Source organism: Jatropha curcas, chromosome 10 (genome assembly GCF_041381405.1).
Source record: "Jatropha curcas cultivar XTBG-Jc1 chromosome 10, XTBG_Jcur_1.0, whole genome shotgun sequence".
NCBI lineage: Eukaryota > Viridiplantae > Streptophyta > Magnoliopsida > Malpighiales > Euphorbiaceae > Jatropha > Jatropha curcas.
In genome coordinates this window covers 4,935,589-4,961,087 of record NC_143160.1, presented here as the reverse complement: position 1 = coordinate 4,961,087, position 25,499 = coordinate 4,935,589, and the positions used below count along the sequence as shown (strand labels likewise).

At 33.2% G+C, this 25,499-nt stretch overlaps 4 protein-coding genes across 4 annotated transcripts; 2 read left to right on the top strand and 2 right to left on the bottom strand.

The window, feature by feature from the left end:
- The first annotated feature begins 1,747 nt into the window (after positions 1–1,747).
- On the top strand, positions 1,748–5,922 carry LOC105640338 (kinetochore protein). Its single transcript, XM_012224620.4, has 8 exons — positions 1,748–2,098; positions 2,273–2,338; positions 3,210–3,356; positions 4,097–4,192; positions 4,276–4,365; positions 4,459–4,581; positions 4,790–4,998; positions 5,525–5,922. Exons 1-8 carry the CDS (start codon positions 1,924–1,926, stop codon positions 5,534–5,536), a joined length of 918 nt encoding a protein of 305 aa, XP_012080010.1. The 5' UTR covers positions 1,748–1,923; the 3' UTR covers positions 5,537–5,922.
- Positions 5,923–6,478: 556 nt separating this feature from the next.
- LOC105640337 (NAD(P)-binding Rossmann-fold superfamily protein) lies at positions 6,479–9,869 on the bottom strand. Its single transcript, XM_012224618.4, has 8 exons — positions 9,658–9,869; positions 8,609–8,840; positions 8,435–8,514; positions 7,776–7,929; positions 7,494–7,572; positions 7,114–7,201; positions 6,986–7,032; positions 6,479–6,881 (listed from the first exon to the last, which is right to left on the bottom strand). Exons 1-8 carry the CDS (start codon positions 9,785–9,787, stop codon positions 6,702–6,704), a joined length of 990 nt encoding a protein of 329 aa, XP_012080008.1. The 5' UTR covers positions 9,788–9,869; the 3' UTR covers positions 6,479–6,701.
- A 4,827-nt stretch (positions 9,870–14,696) lies between these two features.
- On the top strand, positions 14,697–21,271 carry FIP37 (FKBP12 interacting protein 37). Its single transcript, XM_012224617.4, has 14 exons — positions 14,697–14,906; positions 14,995–15,046; positions 15,160–15,221; positions 15,391–15,440; positions 15,568–15,604; positions 16,771–16,858; positions 16,987–17,051; positions 17,137–17,214; positions 17,718–17,765; positions 18,389–18,442; positions 19,028–19,189; positions 19,561–19,630; positions 20,514–20,569; positions 20,915–21,271. Exons 1-14 carry the CDS (start codon positions 14,880–14,882, stop codon positions 21,077–21,079), a joined length of 1,014 nt encoding a protein of 337 aa, XP_012080007.1. The 5' UTR covers positions 14,697–14,879; the 3' UTR covers positions 21,080–21,271.
- Positions 21,272–21,450: 179 nt separating this feature from the next.
- Positions 21,451–25,129, bottom strand: LOC105640335 (D111/G-patch domain-containing protein). The gene is made up of 10 exons (XM_012224616.4): positions 24,973–25,129; positions 24,505–24,610; positions 24,211–24,385; positions 23,733–23,790; positions 23,524–23,645; positions 23,334–23,429; positions 22,828–23,100; positions 22,389–22,615; positions 21,926–22,144; positions 21,451–21,737 (listed from the first exon to the last, which is right to left on the bottom strand). Exons 1-10 carry the CDS (start codon positions 25,095–25,097, stop codon positions 21,642–21,644), a joined length of 1,497 nt encoding a protein of 498 aa, XP_012080006.2. The 5' UTR covers positions 25,098–25,129; the 3' UTR covers positions 21,451–21,641.
- Between the last annotated feature and the right edge of the window lie 370 nt (positions 25,130–25,499).

Genomic DNA, 25,499 nt, shown 5'->3' with positions numbered 1-25,499 from the left:
TTTTTTCTTTTGTTTTATTTATATTTTGCTATGGTTGCTAGTGGGGTGGGGAGCAGTCAGATTCAGGGTAAGTAAGGTGTACAAATCTTTCATGGGAACGCACTATTTTTGCCAAAAAGAATAAAGTTCGCATTTTTAAAACCATATTTGACAAAAAGATTTATTAATTAGTTATTAATTACTATTAATTATTTGTTCTAATTTAAAAAAAATCAAACCACTACATTTAAATAATTTGAATTATATATGTAAATAATATCTATACATAAATACAAATCAAAAGGGAGAAAAGTGTTCAAAGATCTTGTAGTTTAATTGATTCATGCATGCATGGATTTAACTATTAATTTGCTTCCATAACTTTAGAGATCAAGCTTCTTTAAAATAATAATAATAATAATAATTGGATTTTTCCTTTATTTTTGTTGGTCTTTCTACGTGTATGGTCAAGAGAAAACTTATGTATATGGTCAAAATATTAAAAAAGAAAAACATTTTTTATTGGCAATTGATAACACAAATTAATTTTTATTTTATTTTTTACATTCTATTCAAAATAAGCTATGAATGTTAGGTAAGAGAATTCATAAATAAGAAAAATGTTCTTTTATGAGTTGATTAAAAAATCAAACCTACTTAAATAATTGCAAAATGGGTTTTATTGCAATTTTAATGGAGAGAAATGGGTTAATTTGATTGATTTTACTATTTGTAGAAATAATTATTATCACAATGAAAAAAAAAAAAAAAAAAAGAGAAGGTGGGTTCTCTATCCAATGCCCAAGATAGACGGATAACCACACAATTTGATGGCACAAAATATAAAATAGGTGTGTTCGATCTTGCTTTAATAGTTTGACAAATGGAAACCCTTTTGTGTTTTTTCAAAAAAAAAAAAAAAAAAAAAAACATTTTACCTTCAAATGGGATTAAATAAATATTTCTAACAGCACTTTCAGTCTCTTGTACATGTTCTTGGAATGTTCTTCCCTTCCCTTCCTTTTCCTTCCCTTCTTTTGAGGCTAATGACCTAATTAACTTTTCCTCTTTCGGCTCTAAAGAAGTTCTCAGTTAATTTTATGGACAACGAAAGAGTTTTTATGGAGTAATATATATATTATGAATTAATTTCTCTTTATTCTTCTTTTTTTCCTTTATAGCAGAGCTTGTAGTTCTTTTGAAAGGCCAATTTGCAGTGCAGGTTTTTTCTGCCAAGTACATCTCAATTACTGGAGTAATTATATTCATTTTGATGCAAAACAACTGATTTTCAAAGGCTCAATTTTGCATGTGTATTTTCAATTTTAATCAATATTTTTTATAATAACGCAAAAAAAAAAGACTATCAAGAAGGCACATATGCCCTAATTAATGAATTTTAGTAGTATGATTTATTTTAGGGATTGCATAAGATTTTGGGGAATTTTGACTTTTAAAATAAGAAACGAATAAGTTGCAGGTTTGACCTCGGGAATTCAACCATACTATGAGGGTATTGAATTATTGGAGTTTCTTTTGCTACAGATTCTTTTTTCATCCACTAATCCTTTTGTCAACCGTTTACAGAAGAAGAAGAAGAAGAAGAAGAAGAAGTACATTTCTTATATTTTTGCTTATTCTCACAAGAAATGGATCATACAATAGGCCATTGGGCTTGTAAACTAGGCTCACGGTATGAACCCGAAAGATATGGGCTCAACCGGGCCTTAATTAATTAATAAAAAATTTAAGTTAGTTGTTGAAATTGAAATTCGGAAGTCTCGACCATTTCCACTGCACTTTTTAAACGCTCGTCCTTGTCCACTGCCAAGTAAAAGCAGAATCAAAATGGCGGGCTGAAACCAAATTTTCATTCAAATCCAAGAATTTCACAGTCTCTCTCGCACGCACGACAAGCAAGCATTCGCTCAATCAATAATCTACATGCAAATGCAAAGTGAAGCGGTGGAATCTTTACGGACAAAAATGGAGTCTTCGCGATTGAGCTGCGAAAGAGATGTCTCTCTCGAACTTCAGAAAGTAGATTCTTTCACGGCGTCGTTTGCTCAGTCTTTGGATTCGATCAAGGCCAGAGTAGAAGAGACTCTCGAAAATCGAGGTCAGGATGAGTCGCATTTCAATTTTACTGAAAGTTAGGGCTTTTCGTGTTGTTTACTTATCATATTGTGTGCGATTAGGGTTCTTGCGAGTGATTTGACAAATGGGACTGGGGAATTTTACTAGCTGTGAAGTATTTGCTCTCTGTGTTTTCATGGCATTGGTCTTTTTATAGGGAAATTACAGAAGATGAAATCTAGCTTACGGGAAGCTGAGGATGACTTTGTTAAAGTGCTAGCAGGTTTGTATATGTTATCTACGATTAAAGTTTTAAAATATGTCTTGATATTTGAGTAATTTATGCCTACATTTCTGATTTCTGGAAGTTCAGCTTTTTTTTTTTTTTTTTTTTTTTTTTTTTTTTTTTTTTTTTAAAATTGATTTTTATCTACTTATTTAGAACCTTACATGAAAGGAATCATTCGAGTGTCAAAGATATGCTTTTTGCAAGAATAACACATGCTGTTATTTCTTGAAGTTGGTTGACAGAGGAGAGAAGTAGGGTAGATTTGAATTTTAGTCTTGGTGTATTCGTGAAATTCGGGAAATTGCGGGTAAGGATAATTAATTCATCCTGTCTTGAAATGCTGGATGCTTCAGCGGTTGGAAATCATAGTTGTCATATAAAATATCTGTCATCTATTTTTTGGGTGCAGAATTTCCAAAGAAACTTCTTTAGCCGCATATTTGATCATGGTAGCTGAACAATTAAATGCATCTTCTTCATTTCCTTTGACATTTATGACAGAAAATATATTATAAGCTTCATGATTCATCTAAGAAGATTGAGTTCCTCAAAAGGCCAAGAAAGTTGATGTTCAGATTAAGGGAGTTATGTGAATAATGGATTACTACATTTCTCATATTTTGGTATAAAAAACTGCTGGTGTTATCTTTACCCAGTTTGACTATGTGTATGAGGCTTTGTATCAGCATCTATTTCAGGTTTTTTCATTCTCTAAGGATCCACCTTTTTATTCTTTATATATTGTAACTTTTATCAATGTTCGCCTGAAAGAAATTTGTTTCCAAAGCTGATCCTAGTTTGCTTTAAACTTAAACTTGTTAATGTTTAATAAAGTGTATTCTTCGTTACTTCTTTTTTTGTATAGTGAAGACTCGTAAGGAGGCTAAGCAATTGGCAATCAGGGACTCCATTTCTGCTACAAGAGCTAGAATAGAAGAACTTAAAAGATCCGTGCAAGTTCAGTTGGCTAGGAGGGATGATTGCAATGCAATTATGTCCCAACAATCTCTTGGTAATGTCTTTTGTCCGTCTCCTTGACTATTACTTATTTTTTGCATCGACCTTATTCCCATGCATGTTCTTGTGAAACTTGAATAGCATATTTGTCGTCCATTATTGTTTTGACGTCCAACTTGAATATGGAAATCGATTGTTAGCATAGCCATGTCAATGAATCTCAAGGTTGATGAACGTGGGCTGTGGACAAAACTGGTATATATTGAGCTTCAGTTGTTTGTAGGGGTTGGGTACAGAAGGTTTTGGAAGGTTGAGATGTCTTGGAATTTATCAAATTGTCTGGACACGTAATTAAAAATGGCCATGGTACTGTGTAACAGTTTCTAGATCCCTTGTCAACTGTCGGTGCTAATTTTATCTTTCTTACCTATGTTGCTACAGCTTAACTAATGGTTTGTCTCTGATGTATGAATTGTTTGCACCATTGCAATTTATACAAAAACGATTGGCAGGAGGAGTAATTAAAAATTTTGGATTTTGAGTCATTTCATGCTAGAACATCTAACATCTTAAACTTATACACGCGCGTGCGCGCACACACACATATATATTTGAAAAAATTGATTCAAATTTCTTTGTTTCTTTCAAATGTTCCAAATCCATATTTTTCTTTGATTTGATGCCTTAACCTTTTGAAAGTGTAAAGTATGCAACACAATCCGTCAATATTCTTGCTCTCTTCCTTTTCTGTTTTCTGAATTCTCATGTCATTTATGGTTTTGGCAACATCTGAAGGAAAGGAAAACCAAGATGTTGAACATGGAGGAGATATTCAAGAGGGGATATCATGGTATAACAGGGTTCTCGGTTTTCGAGTTGAAGGCGGAAGAGGTAGTAATAGCCATTTCACTTTGAAAGAGTTTGCTGTCTTTTTTTTATGTAAATCCCTACGTAAAAGTTCTTGATTTCATTAGGAGTAAAATTCACGTTCAACCACATTAATATGAGAAATCCATATGAGGAGTACACTTTCATCATTCGCCATGAAGATGATATGTATACTTGTGAGTATTGCCTATCTGTTAGTTATATCTGATTTCTGACTCTGTTTCTGTTGCATGTTTTTGACTTCAATGTTTTGCTATCCCAATTTTCAGTGTTGGCATGTGATCCCCAATTGGATGGCACCAAAGAGTTGATCCATGAATTGAATAGAACCAATGGCTTATTCAAATTTGTCAGAACAATGAGAGAGAGATTTCAAGAATCTGCATCACTCGGTAGAGTTTTTACCCTAATCCTGTATATTTTGGTTCCTCTTTTGGGAATTCTTTTCCATGTATATTTTGTAAATCTAGCAAAATGTAAGAGGTGTGTGAAAAACTGGTCCTTCTGGGAAACATGGATATATGGATAAGTTTGATAAGCTGTCTGTATAAATGTAATTCAGTATTCTTAAAAGAAATTGTTTTGTTCTTGACAAACTAGGAATTTTGCCTAATTCAACAACTCTCTATCAAGAGTCTGCCGCAATATCTGCTTCTGCCCCAGGTTTTTCAGTTTCAACTGATGGAAGTGAATCCCCAGCAAAGGAAAACCAGAATTCACAAGTAAAAAGACAGTCTAAGAAAGTTAAACTTGGAAGAATGGCTAACATGTCCCCTGGATCAGTTCGTCGTTCTCCTCGTTTTGTTAAGGTATTATATTTGATTCATGCTATGTACTTGCAATCCATGTTGTTTATGCATATGCAGAAAGCAGTGAAGAAGCACATCTTCTTGCATAATACACTAGAGACTGGATTATAATTGGTTGCATAACAAGTTTTCTTCTTCTTCTTTTAATTGAAAGATACTGTTTGCTAATTCTAGGCTGTGAGAAGGGAATAAAAATTGGAAAAAGGAAACTTTAAATTGAACAAAAGAACCTAAGTGGATTTGGGTTGTCATTTTCTGGATGCAAGTGCCTACTTCCATATGGAGCTGTTAACTAATACTGCACAGACTTTCTATTCTCTTTTGAAATCAACTAGCATCTGAGAGGCTCTGTGAATAAAAATTCATGCATTATAGCTGTTTATCCCATATTCTCCTCACACGGATGAAAAAGTTCTTGCTCCATTTTATTCTCAAGTAAAAACATTTCTACAGATGATAACTAGATATAATTTATAAAAAGTTCTATGATTGAATTTCTGATAATAAACATTGAAATTTATGGCAGCGCAAGGAATGAAGATGAAGTAAAGCCAGCTGTTGTCAGGTGTAGTCTGGCATGCAATTTGTGTTATTTTTCTACTTGCTCAAATGGCAATAGGTTCTGACACATTTGCTTGACAGTGGACTTGCATTTATATAAAAATTTGGTTGAAAGAGATAGCTCCAGCACCCAACCATTGTCATTCTTCATATATGACAATAGTGGTGGTATATTTGTATTGTACTCCTGTACTGAAATGAGCTGATGGCAGATTAAATGTAAAAAGTGACTGATCATTACAATTTTAGATTTCTGTAACAGTAGAGACTAGAAGTTCCTTTGTGTTGATATCATCTGTTGATTTCAATTTTTTTGAACTAAAGGCTTGGCCTCATCTATTGATTTCAATTTTTTCTGCATAATCTCTATATGTAAATGAACTAAGGTTTACTGTGATTGGCCGCTTGTTACCCTTATGTTTTGCTCTTTTCAAAATAAGGCATAGTTTAAGGTTGTGGCTGCATTTATTTTGGAACTTGAATAAAGTTGCTGTGCAATTGACTTATTTGAGTTGTTGAAGGAGCTCAGTCTTTTAACCCTCTTGCTAACATCTTTTACGGGTTTAGTTACTAGATTGAGGGGTTGACTCTTTGTAAATTCCAGTAAATTTTAACCAATTTACAGTAAAAATGAAATGATGTGAAATCTGTTAGGTTCAAATTTGAGAGCAAATCTTTTACCATTTCTATATTTCATTTCATAATAAAATATTTACAGAAGCACTAATGTTCAACACAAAACAAAAGCAAGGAATCTAATGGTGCTTGGAAACTTGAATCATGCCCTTCACCTGTTTCCTTTTTTCCCCTTTCTGTTCCCTACTTTTTTGCCCATCATTTGCATTTCACATGATCCAAATCCCAAACCAAGGCGTTTCTTTTCTTTTTTTTTCTTTTTTTGGAATGATAAGAACATAGAGAAGGAGAATCTGGAAATATTTATTATTTCACTAGTACATACATAAACTGGAGTTATACAACCTAGTTATAGAATAATACGATAAGCCCCTTTTATTTCCTATGTAAAATGTAGATTTATCCCAGAACCTCCCCTTGTAAATTGGCTTTAATTATGCACATCTAAGAATATATACAACACATATAATACTTATGGCATCTAAAAATTTACTATCTACAAATGTCTAAGTTGGGAGGTAGAGTCTTCTATGGATGAGTGTTCTGGTCTGCCTCCACAGTTTTTGTGCCTCAGATTCATCACTGGCCAAAGCTGAGCAGTTGCTCTCATTACAGTCTGCAAAGTATTTTCCACTCACCCTCTCCATTTCTGGACTTAAAGCTACATAACACGTGGTTGATGCACCCTGCAATTGCATTTTTTTTTGTATTATAAAAATCACTTCTTTTCTAAACTTAAACAATTGAATCTTTTGGTCAAGCTATTTGACAAGCAAGTCCAGACACAAACCTGAGATGTTGACTTTAGTAACTTGGAGGCAATAAAAAACAGGGAATCTGCAGACAAAATGGATATTTATTTATTTTTATTTAACTAAAATTAAAATCATGTAATAAAGTAAATTTTTACATATATACCTGTGATGAAACCCTTATGAGCTCTAATTATTCCTGTCTTCACAATTCCTGGGTGTACTGCATTGATTGTTACTTTGGCATTTCTCGCCTGCAAGTTTTGAATTTACTTGAGCAAATCTTTTTTTTTTTTTCTTATATTTTCTTTTTATCATTAGAGAATTATATTTCGGGGAAAAAAAAAGAAAAGAAAAGTAGTTGTTATGGAATTGAATCCTCCACTCCCATCCTACCTAAGTGTTTGTATCACTCATTCACGAACTTTGTTGTTATAAATCAGAATCAGATGCTCCGTTTGGAAGCCAAGAAAAAAGAATATGAGAAGAAAATATATTTATGGTGAGAAGAGAAAAAGTGAAAAGGAAATAGATTATGAGTTTCACCTTCAATTGTCTCGCCATTTCCTTGGCATGTAATATGTTAGCCAATTTGGATTGAGCATATGCACGTGTGCCATTGTAACTGCAAATAATTTACCAAACTCTCTTTAGTTTTTACCCACATAATTATGATTTGGATTTTTCTTGCTAATACACTGTAATTGCATGTGAATTTTATAATTACCAAAAGGAAATTTAAGTGGCTGGTCAATTTGATCATGATTCTCAGTTAAAAACAGTCTTAATGATCAATTTTCAGTTAAGAAAGAGAGAGCAGAATCTTACTTCTTTGGGCTTAGCATTTGATTGAAACAAAAAGAATCTCTCTTTACCCAACTGTGAATTACAGAAGAAAGATTTATTATTCTCCCCTGGACGCCTGTCTCTGCTGCTGTCTCTATCATTTTCTCTATTAGCAACTCTGTCATCAAAAAATGTCCTGCAAAATACCCTTATGGTTAATTTCATTAAATTTTACTTTTAAAATTAATTTTCTAATTTTCTCCTTTTTAGGCGGTTCTGTTTGGTGAGTCTTAACGAAATATAATATTGTAATATAGTTACTATTTCTTTCAATCTGGAATCTTGCATTTGTCAGTCTAATCCAAATGGGAGTTGGAACCATGTTGCTATTATTGACAGAACATCATGGCCAAGCCTAACTCTGCAATTTTCTCTTTAAACCCACTCTATTGAGCCCACAGCAAGGTCCAAGCATCATTGAACCAGCAATTCGATCATTATCACTAGGGCTTCTTTTTGTCCACTTCTCCATCAATATCATACTAATAAAGTGCAGATAAAAATTTTAGCCTCTTTTTTCTTCTTTTCGTTCATTTTGTCAAAATAATAATGATTTCTTCTAATTCTTTATTGTCACACAACTTTAAATGGGTTTATGGGAAAAAAAAGGGTTGAAATTCACAAAAAAAGGTAAAGTTTACCCAAGTAATTTGTAGCAAATGTCATCTCAATTTTGTCTTCAGAGAATTCCAAGTTTTGAGAGAATATCCCAGCATTATTTCTGCAAAAATATGGTTTTTTTTTAAATAAAGAAATATATATATCAACACAGTGAAGAACTAGCAAAAAAAAAAAAAAAAATGATATATACTCACATAAGAATATTAAGAGGTAGGCCTAAAGCAAGAAAATCAGAACAAAATCTCTTCACAGAAGCAAAGCAACTTAAATCTGTCTCAAATATTATTATCTCTGCCTTTGGACTCTCCTTTTGTATTTTTTCCTTTACTTCTGCTGCCTTTTTCAAGTCTCTTGCAGGAATCACTACTCTCACACCTCTCTTAACCAATACTCTTGCTGTTTCAACTCCAATACCTGAGGTGGCTCCTTAAATATCCAAAACAAAAATCATAATATTAGCCTATAATTGGTTATATAGCTTCCTTTAAAATTCTGTATTTATTAGCATTTTACAGTGTTATAACGGTTGACCCAGTTATTGAGGATGTGATACTCTTTTTTTCTTAATCTTATGAAGATAAAAGAAACTAAAAATACCCAGGTTAAAAAAATTATATATATAAAATTTAAAGGTAAGATTGCTTGCTTCAAAAAGAAGCGATAGTGAATATGAATCAATGAGAGAATACCAGTTGAAAGAGACAAAACCATATCTTGCTACAGTCAAAAAGAGCCACAGAATTAAATATTAGTATAATACTCATCTGGTTATATACATACAAAAAATTATGCCCTATCTTGTCAGCAAAAGATAACACCCTGAAAATGAATATACATATTTACATATTCAAAAAAAATTATATATCTATATATATATACATATAACCACTGGATTTTTGCTAAATATGCAAGAGAATAATTCTTTTCGTTCAAATCCATTAATGAAAAGAAGAACAAAATAAAGTGGAATATGATATGATATGACAAGATAGGATCGCTTTGATGATGGAAAGAGAGAAAGTGAGCAGAGAAACTAAAACCTCAATATGAAAAGAAAGAAAAGAAAAACTCGAGAAAGCTGAATATATCAGAGGAAGATATTTAGTTATTCATCAGAAAAACAGACGTAGCTCTAGCTGAAAGCCAAGAATTTCATTTTAAGATAAACCCTTTGTTGTTCAGGCCATAATGAAGAGAAGGTGGTGAAAAGATAATTAATATATATGAGTTTAATAGTTCTTACCAGTGATTATAGCAGTTAAATGGTTGGGGACTAAGAAAGCACAAGCTTCAGTAACTTGTTCAGCAGTTGAATTTGAGCCATAACCACTTGGGCCTGCAATGCCTGCCAAGTACCTCAGTGTTTCTTTCATGAGAAGAGTGCTGCTTACAATCTTGGACAGCAAGATAAATCACTTTGGCCCTTGAAAGTTGAAACCACAAATTAATATATATAGAGAGAAAGGAAAGACACAAATGTCAAAAACACTATTACACCATATATATACATGTGAAATGATTGGTTGAGACCACCTACTAAGAATAGTCCATGAACTAGTAGATATATATTTTTGTTATTACCAAAAAATACTCCATTGTTTTCTGTCTTTTTTTCTTTCCTTCATAATTACTGTCAAGCATTGTGATTGTAGAAATACAACCATTAATTGGTCCTTTTTTTTTTTTTTTTTTTTTCATTTCATTATTACTGTCTGTCCTTATTGAGTGGCTTTTCATTTCTCTGAAGCTTGTAAAAGATTGTTATTTCCAAGCAAAATTTTAATTCATTTAAGTGTAATTTCATTTGTCAAAAAGGAAATGTCTATGACATCATAGATGACAATTCACTTAGCTAAGGATAGTGTTTTAACTGTGTAATTAATTTTTTTAATCTTCTTTTTAGTTTGGCTTGTTGGATCTGACATGGCCACAATTAGCTTATCATAGAATTTAACTTTATATTTAGCAAATTAATCATCTTTGAGTGAGACATTAAGGTACCTTAATTTCTAAATTAAGGGACAAAGCAATGTTCTTGTTTGATTGATGTAAGGAAATTGTGAGAATTAGAAAATGATAGCCATAATATTGTGAACAAGCATTTATAAGGACATAATCCCAAGTACATAGATTAAAAGTTAGGTTCAATCTAGTTGTCTTATAAATCATATACATCAGTCAATGGTATTAGTTTAGGCATGCAGAAAAGACATTTAGGGATTTTCTGTCATCTAAATATATGCTTTATTTTGATTTTATGCAGATTATGTTCACACAGGTTGTCTTCCTCCTTGTGTACCAAAAGAAAAACCTATATATGTTAGAGGCTCATAAAATTGCTTCTGATCTGAGTAACATGGCAATCAAGAATTATATCTAAGCAAAAAAATAAAAAATAAAAAAATAAAAAAATAAAAAGAAAAGAAAAGAGTCAATATATATATATATATATATATATTCAAATAATGAAAAGTCATTTCTTTTGTGAATTCTTTGATTGTCTTGATTAGCAAGAACTTGTTTTTTCTTTAAGTTCTATGGTTAAAATCTTTTATTATAAATTTTAAAATTAGATAATTTTATAGTGGATATGGAAAAATTGTATCACAACATATAGTCAATTTTAGCTCAGTGTGGTATTATTATTATATGTTATCTTGAAGATTGTGAGATTACAAAATCAAATAGTTAAATATATCCAATAACTTTCAATTTTATATTGATTAATATGATGAGAATTATTAATTAACATGTGAAAATATAAATATTAAAATAAATTAATTCTAATTGACAATTAAGCTTTTTAACTACAACCTTACATTATATTATTACTATTCTCAAATCTATATAGAATAAGCAAATTAATTACTAACCCACTAATTAATTTAATTATATTGGATTGGTCAACCAGTTAATGAATCTTCAACATGCAGATGAGAGACCAAGGCCATGGATAGTTCATAGACAGATAGATGGCAACTTCTCAATTTGTTTGTCATCATTTTGCTTTTAAAATAAGCATTTGAATTCAAACCTATATTACATTTAATCCTCAAATATAAAAAAAAAAAAAAAAAAAGGAAAAAGAAAATATTGATGTGCATGCATTTAGCAGTCACACGTGTGTATCCTGCAGAAAACCACTGATAATTACATTTACATGCAAAGAAAGAAAGAAAGAAAGAGATAAATGAAATAATATTAGCTATAATTTTAATTAATTAATTAATTAGCTAGGTATCTAGGTATAGGGAAAATGTTTGGGGGACAAAGTTGGTTATTTGCTGTGTCCTTCACGTCTGCTTTTGGTCTCCATGGCCAAAAATTTCAATCCTTCACTTTGAGAAAAATGATAGCATTGTTGGAGAATTGATGGACTAAAAGAGAGCACTGAGGTTGACTCTTGAGCAATGGGGCTATGCATTAGGGACCCATTTGTCCCCCAACTTGCTTACACTTGTCATCATCAATAATACTGCTACTGATACTGCTTCTTCGAGCACTACTTTCTCTCTACTCGTTTCACATGTGATCTTGCCTCCCATTTCCATACGTATATGTACATTTCTTTTTTTCTGTTTTTCTCGTTCATTCGTGCAATGCATGCTCACAGAAAAGTAAAAAGAAAAAGAAAAAAAAAGTGTAAAAGAGCGTTAAAGTTTTGATTGGAAGCTCCTTTTTACTACCCAGACACGCTTGCTAGGGAACAAATTAAAGGCGATTTCCCATTATCCAAGATGAAAAAAGGAATACATTCCTGTTCCTGAAATTAGGGTTATGATCATGCATTTCAATCACAAAAAATACTTTATGTTTTATTCCTCTACGATTTGATTTTTTTTCTTTTAATTAGTTTTCTACAAAGTTTCGTCAAAATAGTATTTTTTTTTTTTTAATACTCTTATGATACTCGATTTTGTAGCGTATAAGACGAAGCCATTTAAAAATTTTTTTATAGTAAAAAACTCAAGACACCATAATTTTATATACCAAGAATTGAAAAAGCATTTCATTTGAATTGTTATAATTTATATCCATTTTATCTTTAATTGGAACGACTTGCTCTATAAAAACTGTTTCAACCCCCTTTTTTAAGCTGACATTTTAACTTGTAGTCCTAATGCCCTAATTAATTAGCCAACAACTCCAACAAATCAGTGTAAATCATTTACGTGAGACCTTAAGCCAATCCATTACCTACCTAACCAAACAAACACTATTTTTTTCTCTTTCTTTAAATCTTATTCTATCAATATTTCAACAACCTTTTCTGACTTTTTTTTAAAAAAAAAAAAATTATTGATCCAAAATTTATGATCTTTTCCAAATTGAAAGCTTTAACCATCAAAATTTTAAAATAAAGAATGAAATACGTATTTGGATTCCTATATTCAGTGTACAGTATAGAATAAGCCTGTTTAGGTGGAGGAGAAGAAGACATACAGAGCATAAAAATTTCTTAATCAAACGTGTCTAACGGTGCACCAAATGTTGGAATCTTAAAATAAATAAAGACATATATATATTCTAAGTATTATTTGCCCCCTATATATAGCTGAGGGCCCAAACGTTGTTACAATGTCTCCTTCCATGCATAAAATTCTCTCACCTGAATGATGAATTGATGTGCTTATATATACCATCACCGACAAACCCTAAAATTTTCCTTCCTTCATTATGTCAACCTAAATGTATTTACCTTTTCCCATCCGCACTAACAAAGATTAAGTTTACTTAGATTATTATGAATAATTATGATGGTTTGCTCATTCCCACGTGCTATTTCCCAATCAAGAGTTGACATGTGGCAGTAAAGCAGTGGGACCGACCGTGTAGGAGCCAATCAAGGGAAGGTGGGACATGGATCTAGTGATTGGTATTAATTATACCCATAAATCATAGATTATCATAGCTTAGTGATATATATATTTGGTATGATGATCTATATGCTAACTGCTAAATGGGAATTGATTGCCATGTTTTTCTTTGCTTTGGCCCTTGTTTAAGAAGATTTCGCAAAAAGGTTGTTTGTCTTCATCTTCGATCCTAACCATATCTAATCTATCCATAAATAGGATAGCTATATTTAATACATTTTAAATAGAACAATTCAGTGGAAATGAAATGATTGAATGAGAAATTCCCAACAGGCTATTCACTGTAACACGGAAATTGAATTGATTGAGAAAATAGACTTGTAGTTTTGTATATCACTAAGTAAATATTAAAGTGTTTCCAGCTTGAAATGATTTTTTTTTTCTTCTTCTCGACCGATAAAAAACTAGTTTTTAAAATTGAAAAACCTAAATTAACATTAATTTTATACTTTATACCCACAAAAAGAGATTCTTCAATGTAGTGATTGCTTGGAGTAGTTACAAACAACTAGGGTAGTGGGACGAAAACAAAATTCAAAGACAATATAATGTGTGTTTGCCATTTTTGGTCAGTGGATGTTAATTCCATACAAATATTATCTATATATATATGTGGTATGAAGCTTCCAATTTGATTTCAAAAATCATTATCAAAACAAAAATATTATAATTCAAAAATGAAATGATGAATAGGTGCCAGCTCCATATTTTTATAAAAAAGGACCAAAAAAAAAAAAAAAAAGTGGAATATGTTCACATTCTTGTCCTCAATCAAACATACATTCTCAGTGAAACGACATGACGCGTTTAAAAATTCCAAACCTTATGATCTGCAAAATACGTTAACTTTACCGAACTGCTCAACTCGGTTTCATTTGATGATAGTATTGCAATTTGGAAAGCAAATCATGCCTTCTTAAATGGTTTAATTTGTATGGACCAGCCCATTGTCAGGCCATTGGATATACATAGGCGGATACGCCTGGCTGCATATGTTATATGGGCCTTCAGTGAAACGACATGACGCGTTTACCAAAAGTGAACAAAGTTCATTACTGTAAAACAACGAGAATAAAGCAGACTGTCGTTTGATAAAACCCTAATGGCATAGTTTTCTAGTTCTTGGGTCTAGCTGTACGAGAATTAAAGCCCAATAAACAACCCAGACGGAAAAATTTGTCTCCCAAGACCAAGCCGGTCCCAAAGCCAGGCTGGTCCCGGTTATAGAATTTAGAACCGAAACCGGCCATTTCGCCCGTGGAAAACAAAAGGAGCGGCTTACATTGGTGTAAGCCTTAACACGTCATGATCCTAAACGTAACACCGTGAGATTGACTACATGTGATTTCTCACTTTCCTCATCCTCTTTGAATTTGATTTGTACTCGCCTGCACACGTAGTTGTACTCCGTATTTGTTTTTTTTTCGTTCTGGAAAATAAAAAAGAATGGGGGAAAAAGAAAAGAAAGAGAAAATACAGTGTTTTCAGTTTATCACTTACTTTCTCCGGTTCTCCCTCCCTCTCTTCACATAAAATTTAAAATTGGAGCAACAAATAATTAAATTAGGGTTTCTTGCCTCGCTTTACTATGGCATCTCACAACCATCTTGAAGATGTAAGTTCTTCTTCTTCGTTCTCATAACTTTGTTAAGGTTTTTTGCTATTTTGTTTCGCTGAATGTAATTTTTTAAATCGCATATTAGGATGATGATTTTGGTGGTGATTTTCCTGGAAGCCATAACACCAGGCGTTCAGGTTTTATCTAGTTCTCTCTCTTTTGTTTTACTCAGTAACCAAAAGCTCAAGTCTTAGTTCGTGATTCTATTATTGGTTTATTTAGTGAATGTGCGCTCCTGTGTCTAATTTAGGTAGTAAAAGAAGCTTTGGAGAGCTTGAGGATGATGAAGATGATATTTTTAGCTCGAAGAAGGTAAGTTTGATGCTGAACTCGAATTTTCTTCTGAACTTATTGTCATACAATGCACTATGCTGAGAATTTTTGAATCGTATTGGGTAGTGAGATTAAAAGTTGTTGTCCAGTTTAAAGTGCCACGAGTTGCTGATTGTTAATTTTGAAACCTTGCTTGCTTTCATTGCAGGGAAACACTAAGGTAGAAGAAACTGCAATGATTTTATCTCTTCGTGAGAGGTACTCTAAGTTTTAGCAATTGGCTTATGTTTTAAGGCAAGAGAAATAATAGTTTTCACGTTGTGGCTAGTTTGTATTCAATTTTTTTCATAGTCTTATGTGTTACATATGTCTTTTGCTTTTGCAGTCTCGACAACTGTAAAAATGCTCTCTCGACGTGCCAAGTATGTATCATTCCATCTCTCTGCTTCTTTTTGGTCCTCGCTTCTTTGTACCACATAGAGATTCTTTTTTGTTCATTGAGCTTCCTATTAAAAGTGTGGATTCAATCAATTCTTTCAGTAATAGTACTAAATTATAGAGTAATAACTGCAATGTCATGTGAGGAATAAGGGTTTTTTTTTTTTTTTTTTTTTTTTTTTTCCTGCTCAAGAACATATTCTGCATGATTTGTTTATGATAATATAAATAAGAGAACAGTATTTTGGCCCTCATGATGTTAGTTACACCATTTTAATGATCTGGTTGAAGGTGATACTCTTTTAGGAATAATCCTTTTTTAAACAATTATCAGTTTCTGCCATATTTCAAGCATTATTATTATGGTGCTTTAAATAGATCCTTTCATGCAAAAGCTACCGTAGTTTGCTATATTTTTAAAGGACTATATATATTTCACAATTCACAGTGTACACTTTCATAGTCCAAGTATTTAACAACATTTATGGTTTATTCAAAAATCTTAGATTTGTGAAGGACAAAATAGAATTGTAGCAAGGCAGTAATCTGATTTTGCCCTGAGAACCCTTACTTCAAGTGACTGAAAAAATTCACCTCCTTTTGTGTCATTTGGAAATTATTTACCTTTCTTTGGCTGCCTTCATCTTGAAGGTTGGACCATAATTCTTTTTTGATGGTATTTTCTTCTTACTCCATCCAATTGACTTTTGAACTTAGATGGACCACTGATTATGATAATTCATTAAGTTTATGTTGCTAGCATTATAGATTAGCATTAGTGATTGCCAACAGATAGATTTGGCTGCATGCTTATTTTTCCATATTATAATCTATAAAGTTGTGAATATAATGTGTTTTGAGTAATTTTGAATGCCACTACTTGGGTAACTTACATATAATTGTATCCAAGCCTTCCCTTTTTTCTTTCAGGTTTTTTACTAAAGTTTATTTTGTTTTTCAATTTTGGGGATTTTCCAACAAGTATCACCGGTTGAGTTGCTGTGAACTGTAATTTTATTGTTTTCTTGCCATGGTCCGAAATTCAAATGTTATGGCATTATGTACATGAACATTGCCCCTTAAGTTTATGGTTTTTAATGGGATCCACTGACATTTTTGCAATATTTAATTATGGTAATATGGGTTTTAGACGGAGCTTGAAGCTGCAAAATCTGAAATTCAGAAGTGGCGTTCAGCATTTGAGAATGAGTCCTTCATACCTGCTGGGGCATCTCCTGGTTAGTTTAAGTGCTGCAAATTATGTATTCTGGCATAACTTGGAATATTCACAGAACTTATCCCATTTATGATGATTCTAGATGTATTATTTCTTTTCATGAACATTGATTTGTATTGGTCTTTGTAGAACCTAAATTCGTTATCAATTATCTTCAGACCCTGAAATCTTCTGAGGAGTCCTTGCGAGAACAGGTTTAGTGATTGGCCTTCTTTATCTACATAAGAATTCTTTTGTTGATCATGCAGGATTTAATCTATGTTTTCTTCTTATTATCAGCTAGAAAAAGCAAAGAAAAAAGAAGCTGCCTTCATTGTAACATTTGCTAAAAGGGAGCAAGAGATAGCAGAGTTAAAGGTGAGACTTCCTGTACATTTTAGCATTATTATTTCAGGAGGTAAATCTATTATAAGTGTTGGAGGAGTGATTTTCTTTTTTGGACAAGGTCACCTCAAAAAGACTGCAATGAGAGTTTACATGTGATAAAACCAAAACTTGCTTGTTGGTCAATGGTAAATGGTTATCTGCATTTGGCCTTGACATTTTCACATTTGTGTTGGAACCTTATTGAGGAGATTAAACCTGTATGGCAGGCAGCGGCTGTGGAGTTTTTGTGGAAGTTAACCCACATTTTCCTTCTAGATTCTTGATTCTAAGCTTGTGCTTTCCTTCAATGAAAATAAAGTGCTTGTGATATAACCTGGTCAAAAGGAAAAACAAGGAATGAGGATTATGGTTTAGAGGAAAGATGCAGTTCTTGTCTAAAGAGGATATTTTACAGAGCTTATTTATTGGCTATTTTTTCTTATATTATTCTGGTTGTGCACCCATCTAACACTAAACTGCTTCTGGATTCCCAGTCTGCAGTTCGGGATTTGAAAGCACAGCTCAAGCCACCATCAATGCAGGTACCAACCGATGACAAAATTCTATCTCTGTCCTCAAAAAGGAAATGATTCATATTACTGATTTCAACTAGTTTATTTTGATGTTTGTTGAGATAAGTTAATGTTGAAATATATTATTGCATAGAAAATAAACTGAAGTAAACTACTGCTGCCATCGGTTGTCCTCAGTCTCCTTTTCTTGTGCTCTATAACTGCGCATGTCAGACTTGCTTGTTTCTTATGCAGAACTCCTTGCATGGTCACTTGTGAACTTCATTGTTGTGAATGTTGTGGTAGATGAATCTACTTTACCAATAGTTTTGTCTTCTCAATTCTGGTCGGCTGCTTTCATAGTCCATGTGTGTTAGTAGAACAAGTCAAATTTTGCACAGTTTTCATTGTTTCAGTTGACCACGTTATCGATATCTTAATATGTTTGATATGCACTTCTTTTCCAGTATTGTTGACTAGTTTTTACCTTTCCCATAGTCCTTTTTGGAGTTGAGTGCTTATGCTCTGGTCTAAATTTGTGAAATAGCTATTATTCTAGAACTAACTTGCTGCGTTCTAAATGTCCACTGCAATTCCAACTTCCTTTTCCTGCTACTGTTTTCTTCTAAGTTGACTTTTGGTTATCTGGACAGGCAAGGAGATTACTGTTGGATCCAGCAATTCACGAGGAATTTACACGTTTAAAGGCTTGTTCTTAAACCTCCTGATTGCAAGTTAAATTTTGCTAAGTTTATGCATTACATGTATACATGGACACCTTATTTTGCTTGGATTCAGTAAATACTTTAAATTGTAATTTTAAATAGTTCCCTCTCACTTTCCTTTAAATTTTAAAAGAAAATAATTCTTGGACTCATAATTTATTTTTCATCAAAATTTTTCTTCCTCTCACTTCTTCATCCTTCCAAACACAAGAAGGAAGTGTTATTTTCCCTTTTTGTTTCCTTTCCTCCCTTGTTTTCCACAAATTGAAACAGTGTTATAGTTTCTGCAATCCAAATATATACTAGTGGTTTTTTTTTTTTGGGAACGAATTTGTTCTGAACTTTTATGTAGATGCAATTTTTCACTTAGTTTCTCGCTGTTGCATGATATGTCTTTCTTCATTATTTTGTTCTTGGGTTTTAGAGAAATGAAAGGATTTGCAATTGTTGAAGTGGTTGTGTGTGTTATATGGATGTTACACTTGATGATCAGATCTTCTGATAGTTAGTCACAGACTTCATTCCTTTATGGATATCTATTTAATAAATCTTTCGGTGCTGTAACAGAATTTGGTTGAGGAGAAAGACAAAAAGGTGAAGGAACTGCAGGATAATATTGCTGCCGTCAATTTTACTCCGCAGAGCAAGATGGGAAAGATGCTGATGGCAAAATGTAGAACCTTGCAAGAGGAAAATGAGGAGATTGGAAATCAAGCAGCTGAAGGAAAGGTACTATTGAATGGCTGTTTTATCTTGTTTGTGTATTATGCCTTTTGTATCTTCTGTAAACGTTCTTCCTGGTATTTCTTGTTGTTCTTATAGGGAAAATGATATACTATTCTTTATTTTGCATCTTTGCGTGTTACTCTGGGGCTTTTGGGGCTGGAGGGGGTTCGGATACATGGTGAAATATTTGAGCAACATCATCTGATTATGACTGATAAATTGATATTGTTCTTAAATGAGAGCTTTTTAATTTCACCTACAGTATGATGGCAAATAGATACTTTTGCTCCAATACATTTTCACCTTTTTGGAATGTGTTTCTTTCTGGATTTCATGTTAAAAGCATCTTCATAATCGTGTTAATTGATATGCAGATGCATGAATTAGCGATGAAACTTGCTTTGCAGAAATCTCAAAACACAGAACTCAGGAGCCAATTTGAAGGTTAGTTGTGTACTAATGCATGCTAATCTGGAGATTGTATTGTTAAAAGTTATGTTACTAGATCCGATGATCCCTATTATGACTTTTTTTGGATAACGTATCTGAATTATTGGTGTTTGTTTTCATGGTCAGATGTTACTGTAATTTTAATTTATCTCTCTCTCTCTTAATCATTAAACTTTGTCTCCCTGTTGATGTAAGTCTTTCTGTGAACTGCTAAATATGAGACATGAATGTTGGCTAGCTAACCCTGGAAGAAATTGAGGGGTGCCTTCGCATCTTTTACTTGTTCTCTTTTTATTTACTAATTCTTCTGCATGGTACTTGTGCACAACCATTACCAAGTAGATTACAGAATTAAAAAGATTATGCCTTTATTGAAGCTTGAAGAACATATAAATGACAACTAACAAGTGAATCTATTCTTTTTTGGTGAGGGAGTTAAGAAATTGATTTTTTACAGTTCACACAATGACACTAATATGGTTAAATCTTGTGCTTGAATGCTATTGAATTAGTCTACAAGTTTGCTTCTTGCTTCCGTAGGGCAAATATATTGAGGTTGCGTTCACCTTTTTCTCTTCTATTGCTCACTAGCATCAGTATCTCATTAGCTCCTTGCAATCATAGGGCTTGAAAGTGCATTTGATGGTCACAAGTCCACAGATACCTCTTATTTTCTCTGACATCAATAACTTGTATTCATGGTAGCTTTTTATATGCTTTTGGTTCTATGGAAGAATACCATTTTGGTCAGGCTGCAGAATCCATCTGAATTTTAGTTGCTGTTGCTTTGCACATGATCTTTGTCTTATGTTTCATATCATGAATTCACATCAGATTGGGTTCAGAGCTTTTTGATTCTGAAGTGCTCCTTATGCAGGACTTTACAAACATATGGAGGGCCTGACAAATGACGTGGAGAAATCAAATGAAATGGTTATTTTCTATGTTCCCTTCTCATTTGCTATTCAAGAGTTTAATTTCTAGATTTACATAAAATTGCTTGAGCAGATAACTGTTGGAGAATCCTGCCTGTGATCATGAGATAAAATGAGCCCACTGCCCTTGCTCTTCCTTTCAGTCTATCACTAATCTTTTGACCGTTAGAATAATTGCATAATCACCAAGCATCACATAAGAGAACCCTTGTTATATGTAACTTGAACAATTATGAATATCTCATGTGGAATGGCAGGCTTGAGAATTTGTGTTTTCAGTTTCATTCCTTTCATTGTTGTGAACAAACAGTGAAGATGCAATTATCTATTCCTTTTGTGGCAGGTACTTATCTTACAAGAGAAGCTAGAAGAGAAGGATCGTGAGCTTAACAAGTTGAAGCTTGAGATCCAGCAGAAAAGCCCTGTGGAGGGGAACACCGATTCAGCTCCTAATAATACAGTTAACGATGAAATCGCGATAACAAAACAGGAAACTGATATCGACTAATTTAAAACAATTTTGTAGAATGCCATTGTTTTTTTTATCCCTGATCATGTTGTTTGTACGCTGTACATTAAACGTTCATGTTATTATTTTTCAACATTTTAGTAATCCTGTGGAACTGCTAATGGCGGTTCCAAGGTAGGGCACAGCTCAAACGTTATTTTGAAAGTAAAGGCTTAGTGAATGCCAGGCCCAGGAGGACGCGTATAAGTATGAGGTGGGAATATAACCCTGCCATATATTAATTTATGAACAATTTTTTAATTTAAAAGAATTTGCCATGTTTTGTTCAACACTTGAAAATTTAATCGCTTTGAACTTCTAATAATCAATTCTTAATTAATCAAAAACCAATTATACTTGTGAATAAGCGGTTTAGCTTTATATCGACCTCTATTGATGTCTTATCCAATGAAATTAAACATGCTTTAATTGATTCTCAAAAAAAAAAAAAAAAAAAAAAAAAAAAAAAAAAAAGCATCATTTATGTACAAAGATAGGATTGGTCAAATGTAGCAGGAAGAAAGGAGGAAAACGTCAGTGTTTTGTTATTCAGTTCAGTAGTTCAGCGCTGAGGCCACCCCAGTCCAGCACTGCCCATATTTCCAACTGCTTCTATAGGTGTGATTAAACCCTTTCTGCTGTTGCCTAAAGCCTCACCCTGTGCAATTGTAAACAAAACCAAAATAAGAATCACTACAGTTAAAAGAGGCTTCTGTTATACTATTAAAATGTCTAAATAAATGCAAGAACACATCTTTGTTTTAGAGCCTAAAGGTCATTTTCAAATTTTTTTTTTCTTTTTGTTATTGTTTCATGGATAACCTAAACAAATGCTGTTAGTTTTACCTCATTCCAGCCCATATTTTCAAGTAGTTTCCTGGCATAACTACCAGCTCCAAATGACATGTTCAAGGCTTCAGCTGCAGCTTCCTCTGTAGAAGTGGAAGGAGATGGTGAACCACCAACGTCATCAGCTAATGAACTCTTTTGCCCAGGGCCCACACCGAAACCACCATGCAAGGTTCTTCTCTCAGCAGCTCTATCCCTGTACTCATGGATTCTTTGCTGGCAATGGTTCAAAGGGTATGTTAAAATTGTAACAGAATAAAGGAGAAAAGAAGCATAATCCGCATTATGATATACACAGAATTCTCTGTGACTGCAATCTCTTCCTCTTATACCAGCAAAATGACTTCAAATTATTTTCTATGTGATCCTTTTATAGAATTTTAGTACTTTTCTGACAATAATGAGATAAGTTCAACAAGGATAGCAATTTAAATCCAAGCTCTTATGCTACACAGTTTACCTTCTTGGCTGTGGAGAGTTGATTGGATGGCATAAACATCTCCTTGAAATCAATGTCTTCATCTGCTAATTTTGCTTCACTTTTCCCAAGGGATTTTGTCAAGGAAATATCTCCAATATTGATAGATAACTCAGGGAAACCCCAATCTTTTGTTGGGTTGGAAGAATCATAACTTGCCAAGGAAGACAGATATCTTGCACTAGGAGTACGCAACTTATAAACTTGCCCTGAAACGAGAAGATATTTTAGCAGCCTCATGATTTTTTACTCATTAGTGGTACATATGGACAATATATGGAGAGTATTTAAAAATTTCAAATACATTTTTTTTCCACTTGCTCTGGAACAGACCCTAAACATTATGTAGGCTAGCTAATACCATCTGGCGCAGGACTTGCAAAGACAATTCTAGCATCTACTAAATGAAGCAAATTCGAACCTGTTCTAACCCGTACCAGGTCAAGATGTGCTTCACAAATTGGAGCACTTTTAAAACGACCACCACTGGAAGGCATAGAAGGATGAAGCTTAGCAGACTGTTTCACCAGCCGTCCAACCAGCCTAGATGTCTGACCTTTTCTATCCTTTCCAAAACCCGTGACCACTGCCCAGTCCCACAACTCCACAACATGAAAATCCAGCACTGGCTGTTCTCCAGAATGAACTACTTGACCATACTGAGCTTTCCAGTTTTCTTCATCCCTGAAAGCATCTGCGAGCAAAAAGCTCAAAACTCTTAGTCCACATCAACCCAGAAAGTATAATTTGTTAACTAGTTTCTAAAGAGGATAGTAAAGTGTTTTGCATTGGTAAAATTGGCTCCCAATAAATATATCTATAAGTAATTCCTAAAAGTTTCTAAACAAGTCCAAATCCAACATAAAGAAGCAATTAGTCAGAGGGAAGAATAAACATAACATTTATCATTCCACCAAAAGGCAATACCTTCATCTATAATACTTTCATGCTGATCAGTTAAGCTACAATGCTGCTTTGAGACCCAATCACCTTCTGACATCTGATTATCATCATGAGATGTGCCTCGACAATATAAAACCATTTAGGTTATGGTAAAAGACATGGAGAAACTTTCAACCAAATTGTATAGTATTCTATTTATAAAGGTGATACAAACCATCGGTTGAACAGTTGAAATGATCCCCATCATTTCCTTCAAACGACATTGTTGAAACATTAGAACTATTCACTGCTTGGTTATAGCCAGAAAGATAAAGGTTGATAAGTGTTTCTTCTAGCCTGAATTAAGCATATACAAAATTAGAAGATGCATTAGTAGCATCTAATACAAAGAAATATGGATTCATAATGATAGATGTAGCATACCACTCTGATGGCGGAGGTGGATTTTCGGATGCTTGGTTGGAGTTACAGTCTTTCTGTCCTGTAAAAGAAATAGAAAAAGAAAATGGAAAAGAGTTCACGCGTGCACTGAGAGAAAAGCATTGCCATAAAGTATTTTCATACAGGTGAAATAAACAACCAAGTTTAGAGGGAAGAACCCTTGAGACAGAGTTATCAACCACCTTGCTCAGGTGATAATCGGACACATCCATCACTGCCAGATGGGAGAAACATGGCAAATGAAACTTTTAAACCCTATATAAATTGAACAGATGTCAACCCTATGTCAAATGAAACGTTTGATTCCTATAGATGTCTTTAGACTGATAGCATTGTTATTTGAACCAGCAAATAACTGCAATCTAGGGTTCAATTTGAGTAAAACAAATCTATTGTTGGCAATACTCGTTATAATCTTTTTAACCTATCAGCTTTTCTTACACATAACCAAGTGGCTCACCAAGGGTATTTCCATCAGGAGCATCGCCTCCACTACATTGGTAAGCATCAGATTGATCAGCTGGCAATGAAGAAATATTCTCCTCACTATTGAAATAAACCTGTCTTGATGACTCATTTTGAATGGGGTTATTAGGAACATTTCTTGAGGAACTATTTGATTCTAAACCATGAGCCTAGGACAAAAAAGCAACATCAAGGCATTATGAGAAAGGGAACACCAAGTCACATCACTTTAGATGATTTCCAAGGCAAAAAAAAAAAAAAAAAATCAATCTAAATCGTTAAGTGTTACCTTGTCAGATTCTAAAAGCACATAACTTCCATTCTCAAACTTGTAATAAAGCCCATCTCTACTACTATAGTACCAGCCACCATTAGGGTCATGGTAAATGCCACTTCTGCAGAAAATTGAAAGAAAAGAGAGAAAAAAAAAGAACAAGAAAACGGAAAAAACATAAAACAACTATTTAGAACAAAAAATCATCAAAATCAATGAATAATACTCCATCAAATGTTGAATCTTTCCTGATAACAAATGGAAGATTAAGAATCAGAATTCCGCAATTGTCAGCACTCAGCAACTCCAAGAATTAACAAAATATATATATAAAAAATGAAATAAAAGATTTCGTTTAATTGCTACTGCAATGGTAATTACGCAGTCAAATTCGCAGTTGGCTATAATTAAAAGAGCTAGGAGAGAAGTATGATCACTGTTTTAGGATTAAACAAAGGTATTAGCGAAGTCTAGAATAAAAACCTGGAGTGGAAGTAGAGCTGACTGGTTTCGTCCCAGATAAATGAACAATCGTCTTCTTCTACCTCTTCGGTTTCGGTTTCGGTTTCTTTCCCTCCCTCCATCTCTGTGCTTCTCTCCATCGCCATCGCATTTTCCGCATGCCAAAAAAAATGATTGTGGTAACTTGGGCCAGGAAATTTAGCTGAATTTGGGCTCAATGTCAGCCTCATTGGATATTTGACTGGCCCATGATCAGTACGCCGTGTCGTTGCAAAGTATTACTTAACATACTATAGCTTGCAAAATACATTTAAAAAGACGCTTTTATTTGATTACAGTATTAAAAATTATAAGATATTAAAATTTTATAATTTAAAACACTATAAAAATACTGTTAAATAATAATTTGTTGGTGTTGGTTGACTTGACAACAATGGCATTGTAATTATTCAACAAAATATTTTTATTTTATTGAATTTTTCTTAAAATGATTATTCACCTATTACTTGCTTAGACCATTTTAGTCATTTTCCACAGGAAAATTGAAT